Source organism: Netta rufina (assembly GCF_964035555.1).
Source record: "Netta rufina genome assembly, chromosome: 11".
NCBI lineage: Eukaryota > Metazoa > Chordata > Aves > Anseriformes > Anatidae > Netta > Netta rufina.
The window spans coordinates 3,683,405-3,697,349 of record NC_140134.1 but is presented as its reverse complement, the minus strand read 5'-3'; the positions used below and the strand labels follow the sequence as shown (position 1 = coordinate 3,697,349).

The window sequence follows — 13,945 nt, the reverse complement described above, 5'->3', positions numbered from 1 at the left end:
CTGAAAGTGAAGTTGATGGTCAGGCTCTGAATGAGAAAAGGAAGATTATGATGGGCTTTTCCCTCCTTATGTAGATAACTTACTAAGATACAGTTTAGTACTACCAAGGTGCTTTGCACTGTTAGGAATCTGGGAATGGCTGCAGGGATTAAATCACCTGGAACCTGGGTTGCAGGATGTCATGATAGGGGCAGTAGTCTTCTTTATTTTCCCTCAAAAAGATGATTCCACTGAAGGAATGAAAAGGATACATCTTAGTAGCTGAATCGCAAAATGTAAATCTTTGTACTTCCTTTTGGGAAAATGTCTAAAATTGTTTGATCCTATGGATGTCTTGCCTAAAACTCATTGGATGAAAATTCTTAGTTGTATTTGTTTTCTGAAATAAGGTATTAACAAATGTGTTTATTTTTATTTTAATTTAATAATAGTCTTTAAAGAACAAAAATACTTTTGTTTCAGGTAATCTATCTCATAAAGTTTTGAATGGTCATAGTAGCAGAGTTACATGTTTACTTTATCCACATGATAACTCAGTCAAGTTTGATCCAAGCTGGCTTCTATCAGGGGGACAGGATTCTGTTGTGATCTGCTGGAATATATTTACTGGAGAAATCTTGCACCAATTTATTCTGCAAGCTGGTACAGTGATAGAGCTATTGCGATCTCCAGAAAACTTCAAAGTAAGTAAAAACAAAAGGTATCAAATATAGATACAAACATAAAAGTATATATATAAACTTATGCATGTGTGTTAAATATATCTGTATATATGAGAAGAAAACACTATCTGGTGGTACTTCTGTGACATTTTGTCTTTGATTTACATTCACTAATCAATCGTCTTGTTTGAAAGTTACTTTTAACTCTAAGGCAGTGACTTTTTGTTAATTTGTAATTTCAGAGGTTCAGAAAAGTGCTAAAAAAAAAAGTGATGTAGTAAATTGAAGTTCTTAACAGTATACTCATTTTTTTATATTATGATTATCAAGCTATTTTAATCTGTTTACACTTCTCAACTTCAGAAGTAGATCTATAAGGTTAGGGATTTGAATGTAGTAAGACAAGAATTAGACCAATAGCACTTAAATATAAATAGTATTTCAATCTATACGGTTGTATTTAGTTCCTGACAGATCTCTGTGGTCTGTTGTATGTACACCGTTGTGTTTTATAAGCTTTAGAAAAACTTGATTTGTTTTAATTTAATTTTGAAGTAAGAATTCATAAGAAAAAAAAAATACTGAACATTTTATGAAAAATCACTGAGCAAATTCTGTCCCAATTTCATTTGTCTTAGCCTACATTTGATACTTATAATTGGCTGAGAGTTTTCTTAATGATAACATTAAGATTAAGCAGTCTAAAAGACGTTTAGCAGTGATGCGATTGAATACCTTCTAGAGGCCTGGCACAAGTTCTTAATGTTTGTAAGGTTCCTTAGCGCTTTTTCTGGAATCTAGATGGGATTTAATACCTGCTTGGATGATGATCCAGTTCTTAAAGGGCTGAATTTTTTCAGTGTGAATTCCTTTGTCACCAAAAATTATTAGTGGAAAGGGGAGGCTTTGCAGAATCAATTCCATCCAATTTTAAATTAAACTGCAACATATCTGTTTTTCATTAGAAATATACTGCCCTTTGCTTTTGTGCCTTAAGACTTGATATAAGTTTATATCACATGATTAATAGTTTGGCTTAAGTTAATTTCTTTACTACTTTCTCTTCAAGGATATCTGCAGATAATTATATATTTGGTTATATAATCACTGTTTTGTCAGGCTAAGTACTGTGGACTAATGGTATTTAAATTTCTCATATTTGAAAAATCAGAGTGGGTGTGTATCTTCCTATTTGTGTATTAGTTTTACAGCTAGCCTGCTAAAAATGCATCAGAGAAATAGGCTGAAATGAAATATTTTCCCAAACTAGTATGTTTCAGGAAATAAATCACTAGGCAACTTGCTCCAGTCTTGTATCAGTGGTGTGGTCATAGCTGTTTTTGCAGTACTAATAATGAAGTTCTTAATCTATTCTACAGTTTAAAGATCACAGCATAGTATGCTGTGTGTGCAATGACCACTCAGTAGCTATTCTACACCTTCAGAAGAGAGAGTGTCTCCTACATGCCAGAAAGCATCTGTTTCCTGTGAAGAAGATCAAATTTGACCCTGTTGAAAATCTGTTGATTGTTGGATGTGAAGATGATTCAGTGTATGTTTGGGAAATTGAAACAGGTAATAAGTTATATGTTCACTTTAAGTTCTGTCTGTCTGTCATGCTAGGCTATACAAACCTAACTTACAGATGACTGAAGCAGAAGTACTAACATGTAGAACATTTTACTTAGGAAGCTAAAATTTTATATTAATATATAATTTCATATAACAAGCATGATATAAAACTTCCATATGGTTCAAGATATGGTTCAAGATAAAATAGCTTATGTCAGATCCTGACAATTGGATCATTAGCTGATGTTGTAGTGAATAGAGTTGAATATTTCTGGAAGCTAGGAATAAAAACAATGTGCTCTCTTGAATTAACAAAAGAAATTTACTGTTTTAACAATACCAAATTATAGCATGAAGTTCTGCTTTCTTCAGCAAAATTAATTTGAAAAACCTTAGATATAATTGTGAAGCTCAAAAGTGTGGAACTTGGAAAACTAAAACTGAGTATTCAAAGTTAAATTGAAGATTTCCTCCAAATTAAGACTGATTCACAAGTGTAATAAATGCAGTTATTTGAACTTTTCAACAGAACATGGGAGAATGTACTTGCACTAGGTGTTGCAATATAGTGTTTCTGTGCTGTTCAGAGTAACGTGCCTTGTGTGGTGGAAAGATTACATAATGAGTCTAGAAGCACTGAAATGCAGAGCATATTAAAGCTGCATGAAAACAGTTTTATGTGTCCTGTATAACACTGGAACCACAGTTTGCTTCACAAATCATTTCAGTGCAGTCCCTGTCTAGGCTGTGTTTACTTCAGAGTCCTCAGTTATACGATGGAAAAAGTGTTTAATGAATCAGAAACATATAAAGGCTCAGGTTGGAAGGAACCTTAAATGTGTGTTGTTAGAGAAGGCCATGTCAGCACAGGAAAAAAAGCATTTTGCAAAATTAAGTGATGCCTAAGCAGTCTAGGGCTTTGAATTTACTACTGACAGTAGGGATACTTCCACCACACTGCAAGGATAAGAGGTTCTTTCTTAATTTAAAAAAAAAAAAAAAACCACTCATGGGCAGTACTTATTGTGGAGTGAATTCAGTGCTGCTGCTGTGTGTGTTTAGCAATGTGGAAAATTATTTTGACTCTCAAAATCTGTAGAAAAGTAAAGTTAAAATGCAAACTTTTGCAGTAAACCATAAAAGACTAATCCTTTCTATCACAATGCAATGAGCAAAGCAGACCAAGAAGTTAAGGGACTGAAAGGGAGACAAATGTACCTCAGTTGCAACTGTATTCTAGTGCAACTAGATGAAGTCATGTGAAAATATAGTGAGTTCTTTGTGAATCACTGAGATTTAATAGTGTAGGATTTTAATGATACCAGGGAGACAAATCAGAGTATATTTGTCCCCTTTAGCTATCAAAATAATGCCTGCTTCACAGGAAGTAAAATGGATGCCACTACTCATGTATATTATATAACGAAGAAGGGTGAAGATAATTAAAAGCACCTTTAATTGATGTTTTTGTATCTTTTGCTAATAACATCAGGCCGAAAGGAGAACTACAGTCACCACAATTAAGGAATATCTGGTAAATAAGGGATGCAGTTATTTGCTACATTAGTGAATAGCTTCTGTATTTCTCTTCCATATTTGTGAAAATATAGCTGAAAAATATACTGAAATATATATCTGAAAAAATGATACCTAGAGAGAATACTCAGGAAAGCCTACTAAGATATACTGTAGTTGGTTTAATGTAAGTTATGTTTTTATTCCAAGAGAACATGAAAGGTCATAGCATTGATCCTTGAAATTGGCCTGACCTAGATCAGGAGCTATGTAGATACTTCAGTATCACTCAGGCAGACAGCATTATTCAGAGGTACAGGGAAAGATGTATACAGCATCACAGACAAAACTCAGCAGGAACAAAGCAGACTTCCGTTACAGTTTGATCTGTTGGTTAATGGATAGACATGCAAAGTACTAACTGTTGATGCAGTTACCTGTGAGCATGTCCCCTGATATTTAAAGAGGATAGAGTCTAAGTGACAGCTTTGTGTTTGGATTCCATTATGGATATGAACATAAGATTAAAATGTTAGTCATTTCTATAGTCAAGAAGTATTTCTCTTCTGGCTGTACTGTTAGTTTCCTGACTGAAGCTTTGCCTCCTTAAATGAAAGTCAACAGATTTTGTGTCAGGCTTGTATATCACTGTTTGCAGTTTTTTTAAATGGGGGGGGGGGGAAAGGAACTGTTATTGTGCTGGAGTTAATGGATAACTGGGAAAACAGCCAGTCTGTTTATAATTCACATCCCAAAATTAAGGAATTTCCATGAATACTTAAATATTTACACTGCTGTAGAGTCTGCAGTAATTCTGTTGAATTTGACAAATGACTTCACAAAAGTTTAGGGGTGTCTAGTACCTATCACTGTCTTTTAGCGATACCAGTTTAGCTTCAAAACTGTCCTACCAGGTAATTAAGAGGATGAACCCTTAAACAAACGAAAGACTTCATTATACATTACAGTTCATCTTCTCAAGTTCCTATGAGGGAGGTCAACACTTCTCAGAAAGCATTTAGAAGCTCAAAATATCTTTTTAGCAGGCTTTTATTTTCTTGTTTTATGGGGTGGGAACATCATCACAGATTAAATCTAAACCAGTATTTCTTCATGTGCAACCTGTACAATTTTCATAAGATCGCTGAAGATACTTTATTTTACCTTGTAAATGGGAAATTGCCAATGAGTATGATGGGCTGCCTCTATTTAAAAAAAAAAAAAAAAAAAAAGCATTTAATGATACTTTATACTGAAGTGCATTAACTGGCGAGAGTTGACTAGGTGAAATTTACAGTTTACCTTAAATAACTTGGCATTTACATGTATTTACACTTAGACATCTACCTATAAACTAGTAGTTTAAACTCTGTCTTTAATGAATAGGAGGGAGTAGGAATAAGCAGAAGTGCTTATTTTTTCTCCTCCAATAACTACAAGAAGACGGGGGGGGGTGGGGGGGGTGGAGGGGAAGGATGTTTAAGTGAATTGTTTACTGCTTTTACAAGTCCAGAATAAGATGAATTGCATTTCATCCTTAGTACTTTGATTTACAGAACTAAGTAAAATTATTCTATGTTAAATTTAAATGTTGCTGCTGAGCATACATGTAAGTAGTAATATAGATGTTACGAACTAATATTTGTGTAGTTTAACATTTTGCCTACAGCTTAATATATGGAAGCAGAGACTTTCCATTAAGGTGGAATATCCTTCCATGGCAATAAATATTGATCTAATAAAACATATGGAATATTAACATAGCATGTATACAAGATACATTCCAAATTGGTGTACTAGAAGACAAATATGACAATCAATAACAAATTTTATTTAAATTAGAGTGCAGAATATTTTCTTCAATAGCCACCACTTGAAATCCACTTCAATAAGGAAATCAGCTCTTATCTATTGCTCTTATTATCTGCTCAGGAAAATGCATCTTTGAGGTTTTTTTGTTGTTGTTTTTTTTTAAAAGGTAAATATTAGTGTAAGATGCAGCAATAATAGGATCAGTTTTCTTCCTGATTTACACACCATATTTATGGAGCCACACTTCAATCTAATATATAGAGACTGAGGAAAGAATGGACAGAGTTTTTTAAGCATGTCATTTGTTGAAGGTAGATTTAGTTTTGAGTTATTACTAGTTTAATATGACTTTATTCATCATGCTTGCAGAATCATCTAGTAACTTACTATATTTTTTTCCCTGCAAATCTCGTTCTGTTTTATTATTTAACAACATGCTTATTGGAAGTTAAAAATAAAATGTAGCTTAATCAACCTTTTTGTTCCATTGTCACGATAGTAATATACAGGTATGATCTGTTTCTACTAACGGGAACAGTGATTTTACTATAGCTACCTAAAATGGGCACTCTTGGGAAACATGATTCATGAGACATTGTTTGACTTCTGTTCATCTATTTTGTTCACTCCTCTTCTGAACTGTTTATGGATCTTTACCTCTTACCTTTTACATGTTAATATTCTGTACCATTTATTACATGCGGGGTAATTAAATTAGTTATAAATAGCAAAGGAAATAATTATAGCATTCTGAAAACTAAATTGCTAAAGAAAAACAGGTTATTAAAGTAGCTATGTAACTATGCTTGAGATGTTTGAAGGAAGTAAAACGTAAAATTTAAGCTTTGAAAAACTTGATGCTAAGGGTAAGATCACCTGTATAAATCTAACTGCACAAATTCCTTCAGTATTTAGTTTTCTCATGCACTTCTGAATGCTGGAGGACAGACATTTACTAATGTGTAGAATTGCATAGTGTTTTGTCTACATTATGTGCTGCACTCCCAGTTTCTGTTACACTACTTCAAGCCTTTTATGAATATATTTTCATGTATTTTGACATGATGGTTATCACAGTATGAGGGCTTTAATAAGAAAACTTTTGGCATCTTCCTGTCAGGTGCAGACTCACTGCTTCTAACTTCACTTAACACCTATAGTAATCCAATGGCATATATAATTTTAAAAGGTTATAATGTGCAGAATACATTGTACTTGCATAAACATGCAAGCTACCTCAGCTGATATTCTGTGTTATCCCTTCCTGTCTCTGCAACTTTATGTTGATATTTACACAATTTTCTATGTGTGTATAGCTTTTCATAGAAGAAAAGGAATTGTTATGACTTCTGTTCACTGAAGTCCATATATGTTGTAGTATGGGATGGAGTCTGTATAAACCTCTCCGGTTTGAGCAAGCAAATGGTAATGATGCTACATAATCCCCTTCAATTGAAGTTGCCACTATGGTGGGAACAAGACATCAACACTGACAACGTATTTAACAGAAGTGTTCTATTCAGTTTTGATTCCATGCTCTAAGGCATTAAGATTTTATGCAACACCATGTGTTTCATGACTAATATGATAACAATAATAAATGATTTCAAACACTTCTGCTGGGGGTGGGAGTAGTCATAGTCTGACAGTCATATATGCCAGAACACTTTAAAACACCAGAGTTCATTTTTAGATATCTACGCTTCAAAATTTTTTTTACAACCAGTGCCAAAAAAAAGTCTAAGTCTCTGATAAACTCTATGCTATTTTTATATAAGCTGCAGGATATGTGACGTTTCCTTTCTTTGTTTTAAAGGAGACCATCTTTTTAGTACATCTGATAGCTTTTCTCACCTCAGAACAAATTAATCAGTTAAGAAAACTAAGCTTTAGGTTTCATTTAGGGACTGTAAGGAAATAATCCGGAGAGTTTTAATGAAACCCTTAAAGCTATAGCAAAATAAACTTCAAGTTTGTTCTTAGATAATTGTAGAAGTAATCATAATTACTCCTCTCACCCTTTTGTCTTTGTAAAACTTAGTGATTTACAGTCTCTGATATCTTTAATTTTCCTTTTTCCTCTCTTTCTCTTTTTATTTCATGTCATCAGTCAGACTAGATTTGAATGGAGTGTATGGCCTAGCTGGTAAATCCTGTGTTTGCTTTTCATATGCTGCAGGCTGTGGTGTAGCTAAGGTCAAGGTCATAGCAGTCACTGATTTTTTTATTTTTTTCTCCTCAAGTGCCCTCTGCATAGCCTAAAGACATGGGTTGATTAAAAAAAAAAAAGTTTTAGATTCCTTGGTAACTACGCCTGGTAACACTTTTGCGAAACACTACATGTGTACAGGAAGAATCTTTCATATGGTACCCCATTATATTATTGGGAGCAAAAAAGGCCTATTAATAACTTTCTGTGAAGCCCATTTATTTATTCATGTATTTGTGGTGAACAAAGTTTATCTCTAGGGTCCCATGCTCCTTGTCAGAAGTCTAAGTCACTTATATGTTTGTAGGAGTAAGATGCAGTAACAGTGAAAAGGTTTTCTTAGAAACCAGTCTAGTGTCTCCTTTCTATGCAGTTCATGTGTGTAGAGTAATGAACTTCATCTGTAACTATTGGTATAACACGATTCTTCAAAAGTGCCAAATTCTGCAATAGGCATTACAATGAGATAATACCTAACTAGTTCTATTGAACTCTCGTCAGATATTTGGCTAGTTAACATTAAGCTTTTGATAAAATTGCTGTAGTTATTAATGAAAGCAGTCAGGTAGTAGAGGGCTTTCAGAGATGCCAGATTATCAGGAAGAGGTGGTATATGACATGTTTTAATTTTTTTTCCAAGACATGCTGTATTTTGATTAAAATCTCTCTTGTCTAACCCTATACTTTAGAAAATGTTTACAATCTGTCTGTTTTGGTTTTCTATCGTTTAGTCTTTTACATGCATATTACACATGCTCAGTTTGTACCCACACAATCTTTGCTTTCTTTATTCTAGAATTACACAAATAAATATTGATAAATGATTTGTTTAAATAACGTTTAATTTTTAAGGTACATGTCTGTGAATGAACCCATAATATGGGCCCTGAAGTCTGCTTGCTTATACAAAAAACAGTTGTTCATGCTTCTGACGTTACTGTTAATAAATATCACTTAATACAAAACTATGGATCAAATATTAGGTACTCTGCTGCATTCTTAGGAGTTAATTGAAGACTGAGATGCTTATATCTCCCCCAAAGGGAGCTTTTTGCGTTTAGAAAAAGACTAGTGATTTAGCTCTTCTGTTCTTAGGTCATGGTCTGACCTTCAACATCAACAGTTAGGGCAGACGCCACGTAGGTTGACATCTTGACATCTTGGTTTCCCCCTCCTCCTCCCTACTTCATGCTTAAGAGGCATCCTTAGAGAAAGGGAGAACCTGCTGTACACTATTGAACCAGAGGCAAAATAACTTATTTGGCCAATGTTACCATAATTCTAGGAATATGCAGTGCAACATTAAAGAATGTCTGGATTAACTAATATTTCTTTGTTAGTAGCTCTGTGCAGAAGTCATGTTATCATTTACACTGTGTTACTTTGAACACTGAATAAATTGGAAGGTGATCCCATGATTGCTTCCCTGGGGACACTCCAGTACCTGATCACCCCCTTAGTGAAGAACTTTTTCTTAACATCTAATTTGAACTTCCTCTGATGCAGTGTTAATTTGTTCCTTCATGTCCTATCACTAGTCACAAAAAAGATCTGCTTTTGAGGAAGATGGAGACAGCAATGAGGTCACCCCTCAGTGTCTTCTCTAAGCAGAATTAATCAAGTATCCTCAGCTGCTCATTACAGGTCATACACAGAGACTTAAGTCCTTTTTTTTTTAAGACACAAAATATCAGCACTCACTTACATGTATTTAGCATATTTTAGAACTTCAAATGATCAATAAATGTGAAGATGTGTTTTTGATTTTTTTCATGGGTAAACCTTTAAGCTAAAACTTTGTTCTTTTTGTGTTATCTTGGAAGTAAGCCTCAGGTTAGTAAGTAGATTCCACTCAAATATTTCAGTTGTCTAAATCTGAGAAATTATTCAGTAACTTGGTGATGTAGAAAGTACTGGATCTTGGACAGGTCTGTTGAAAAAGCAATATCGTCTTTTCTTCAGCCTGGAGAAGCTAAGGGTGTGTATTTTGTGCAGAGAATAGTAAAGTACATCTATATTTAATATATGTTATTTGAACCATATATACTTATGTACTTATATTTGCATATATTTCATGTATATTCAGTAGAACATATATAATTAATTCCATATATTTTCTAAAAAGTATGATTTCTTATAGTTGATAGCTGATGTCCATTCTTTATTGCTAATTAATTAAGTAGGATATTAAAAAAAAAAAAAAAAAAAAAAAGTAGTGGAAAGGAAAACTGATTGACATGGTCATTGCGGTCTGAAGGGTTCAACTCTATTCGATGTTTTTAATTCCAGACACTAAGGGATGATTGTCGTGCTCCATGTTTAAGATGGCAATAAAAAAAAAATAGTTTAAGATGGCAATATAAGAATAGTGAAACTGCTCATCTTTACTAAGTTCAGAAATGTTCACTTCTTCAGTTTTGCTGACATACATTACATGTACTAAATTCTTGTTACAGTTTTGTTGTCTTTAGCTGTTCAGAATAGTGGAGTGAAGAAGCAAATGGGAGTTCTACTGGCCGTTCTTTCAGGGTATTTTGTTTGCAGCAGAAATCTTGAGATGAGGACTGTCTGTGTTAGAGAATTTTGCCTACACTGTGCACTACATAGATAATGTCAGAACTTTTCTTTACATAGTTCTTTCTTGCTTTTTTTTAACTTAACATTTTTACAAACTTACTAAAGCAGTTCTAAAAATGTGTATTCTGAAGAATCTCAATGTTCATCAGACTATATGACAGAAGTCTTCTGAATGTGGAAACCACAGCAGTCTGCCAAGTCCAAGTCCATTTTCCTCAGTGACAACTATTCTACTTGCTCCTGTATACAGTGCTGAAGTCATAGTAAAATATAATTTCAGAAATAAATACATTTCAATAGGCAGGATATTATTTGGTCTATCCCATCTGTATTTGTTAGATTTTATTTATTTAGTTTTCTGTCTCAATATTGGTTTGAACTGTGTATTTTAACTTAACACAATGCTTGTTCCATCTAGTTTATGCTATTTGATACTTGTGATAGAGCTAACATTTCAGAGATTTTTTTCAAGTGCTTGAATACTGTCTTGAAGCAGAATGGTAGACTGCTTGAAAAATAAAAAAAAAAAAAATAAATAATAAAGCATTTTATAGTGAGGAAGGTGTAAGTTCTGTTTCTCTGACTCAACCAGCACAGAAAAGATGTAGGTGGATGCTCTTCAGATGAAAAAGATATTTATGGAAAGGAATATTTTGATAACAAATAAAACACCAAGAAATAGCTAATATCATGCAGATGATAGTTGGCCTGACAAGTGGTGATTTTTGTTTTGGCTACTAGTAAATTTAAAGAAAGACTTGTTCTTAACCGCATGATCTTTTTAAATAACATCAATTCTAAAACCATTTGTCATTCACATAGAGCACCTCTGCTATAAAATTCAGCTGAGTTACTAGGTCACAGCAGCACTGCAGTATTGAGGATGTCTTTTCAATACTTAGCTGTGATAGCAAACAGAAAGCACTGGAGCCTGATGATATGACAGGTCATGTGATGTCAGTGAATACCTTGTCTTGAAAAAGATAATATGCATGACCTCCCCAGTAAAAATGCATCATTCAGTAAAAGCAGAACCCTGAGAACTGCATGGACAGCACTAACACCAAGAGACCCAATTTGTAGTACTTGGTCCAGAAAAAGAATAAGATGTTGTAACAGTCTCTAGCCAGTCACATCTAGTGGTCCAAAGCTGCCCAGGAGAGTGAAATACTCCGCTCTTGTCTGTTCATAAGACTTGGTTGCCATGGTCACAACCTTAGAGAGATAAAGACTTTTTCCTGTATTTTGTATGTATAGTAGGGGGTCATAGCAGTGGACTTGCTATATAGGAAATATTTTCTCCTTCATTCATTGGTACCTTAACCTTCCCTGTCAAAAGCTTTGGGTTCATTTGTGTTTAAAATACTCCAGATTGGAAAGAGTACAAACAAGACAGCTTTCAAATGTACAGTCTCTTTTATTGCTCTTTATTTTTGTTTTCCCTTAAGATTAGGGACAGCACTTGTAGCTACAGTTTCTGGAACAAACCACCTAGCCCCTGTATTTGTTCAACTGTCTGCATTGGTCAGAATCTTTGTTACATAAACAGTTTTCTCCCTAACATGCTTCTTTCTTGTATAGTTGTATTCAGGATTTCCAGCATATACCTCTTCCTTCGTCTCTGCTGCCTACTCGCTTTGCAAATGAGTATTTCAGTCTCTTCAGAAATGCAAGCATAACTGGATAGGATAAATGTTTTCTAGTACTTCCACGATTGCCCAGCTTCCCCCATCATCACAATTGTTTCCTTGTGTACTCTGTGCCCTTTTATTGCAGCTTCAAATGTATGCAAATCCATGCTTATAAACATACTGTGCTCTATGACTTAGAAGTATATGCAAACAGGTACACCTTTAAGAACAGAGCTTTCTTCTGGAAGATGTTACTTATGATTATAAGGAACCTGAGATAGCCGCTATGAATAAATAGCTTTAAGATGGAACTCCAAGTGGAACTCAAGTTTTTGAGATTGATTTTATGATATCATAGCCTTCTGTCAGTAGTAAACGAAGCTGGTTGTCCAGGGAATTTCCTATGTGAAATTCCTGTCTACAAATGCACTTTTCTTAATCCCCACCTGGCTTCTTTTATGTTACTCTTGTATGTCAAGGGGTCTTTTTTTTCTTTTTTTCTCCCATTATGAACCTGGATGTGTTTCTGTGGCTTATAAGAAATCAATTTTCTCCAAACTATACCTACAAAATAGTATACTTGCTGTGGCATGATCTTGCCGCAACCAGTTGCTGAACACTTGCAACTCAATCTGTTTGGTTTCTCAGTTTGCATCCACAAGTCTGTAGGATGTAGAAGTATGTCTGCCAGTATTTGGAAATAAATCCATATAAAATGTTGATTTGCTTTCATATACATCAAGACTGCTCGTTTATTTCATTCAGGCAATGGTCTTCAAAAGAGAAATACTGCTGTCCGTCTATTTGTGCAAGGAGCTAAGGGATGGTGAGGCACACTTAGGTGTAAATGCAGCCAGCAAAGCCTGTTTTGCATATTTGAAGCTGTCTAATACTAAAGAGTATGTAAAAACAGGTCTTTAAAATTTAATACTAGGCCCCTAAAATTATTGGATTCATTAAGAATTTTTCCACAAATTCTGCCTTAGCTCCTTGCCCATAAAGGTAATATCCTACTATTTCACAGGTATATTATGGTACTTCTTTCTGAAGTAGCTGAGCGTGTAGTTAATTGTAGTGAATTGTACAGATTACAGTGATATGAAAAACAAGGATGGGTAGAAGCACGTACACATATACATTTCCTGTATAGTAGACTTGCAATGGTAGGTCTTAGTGAGAGTTTAGTCTTCCACGCTTAAGGGAGAGCTACTACTTTTTTGGTGACTTTTATTTATCTTGTGTTCTGAAAAATGCAGTGAGATCTGTGGAGAGCACCAAAAACTATTCTGTATGCATAAAGAAGCTAAACTAATATTGAATGAATGTCCACATTATTTCCTTATAAACTTAACTTTACAAACATGATAACACTTTTAAGAATATTTGTTCATTCATGTCTAGTATGGATTGTATAGTCCTTCCTTGAATTTTTGTGCTCCTGAAATATTGAAATGTTGCAGCCAGTATTTTTTTCCTGAAGCGTTCATAAGCAGTCTGACTGAAGATCTTAGGCCTCTTGTTTTCCTACTCACTTCTGTAAGTCCTTGGCACTGACTGCAAATTCTGGGAAGGGGTGAAGAAAATGACATTGAAAAGAACAGGGCCTGATTTTTTTATTTTTATTTTATTTTTATTTTTATTTTTATTTTTTTTCTGTAATAATATAGTGTAGTTTATGGCATTCAATTGAGTTGGAGGGGACAAAAAGTCAGTTGCATTGCTTTCTTGTGCTTTGAACAGGAAGACTATTGGCCATATAACTGAGGTGATACTACAGTTAAGAGAGATAAGTTTTGGAGAAATTTCAGGTAAAGAAATTTTATAGAGACAAATGCATTGTGTGAGATCCCTCAATCCCAGTCCAATATTTTTAGCAAGTGCTACTGTTAAAACTTCAATGTTAATTTTTTTTTTTTTTTTCCTTCACTGACAATGAAAGGGGAAATTCATGTTGTATTACTTGAGGC

The 13,945-nt window shown here is 34.2% G+C and overlaps 1 protein-coding gene across 1 annotated transcript in view; it reads left to right on the top strand.

Moving 5' to 3' along the window:
- The window catches only part of WDR72 (WD repeat domain 72), a gene marked incomplete at both ends in the record, with an annotated part of 110,060 nt that overhangs the window by 14,580 nt on the left and 81,535 nt on the right, over positions 1–13,945 (top strand). Inside the window, 2 exons of the mRNA XM_084293161.1 lie at positions 463–683; positions 2,042–2,237. Coding sequence (XP_084149287.1) covers positions 463–683; positions 2,042–2,237 — 417 coding nt within the window. The remainder of the gene's footprint in view (positions 1–462; positions 684–2,041; positions 2,238–13,945) is intronic.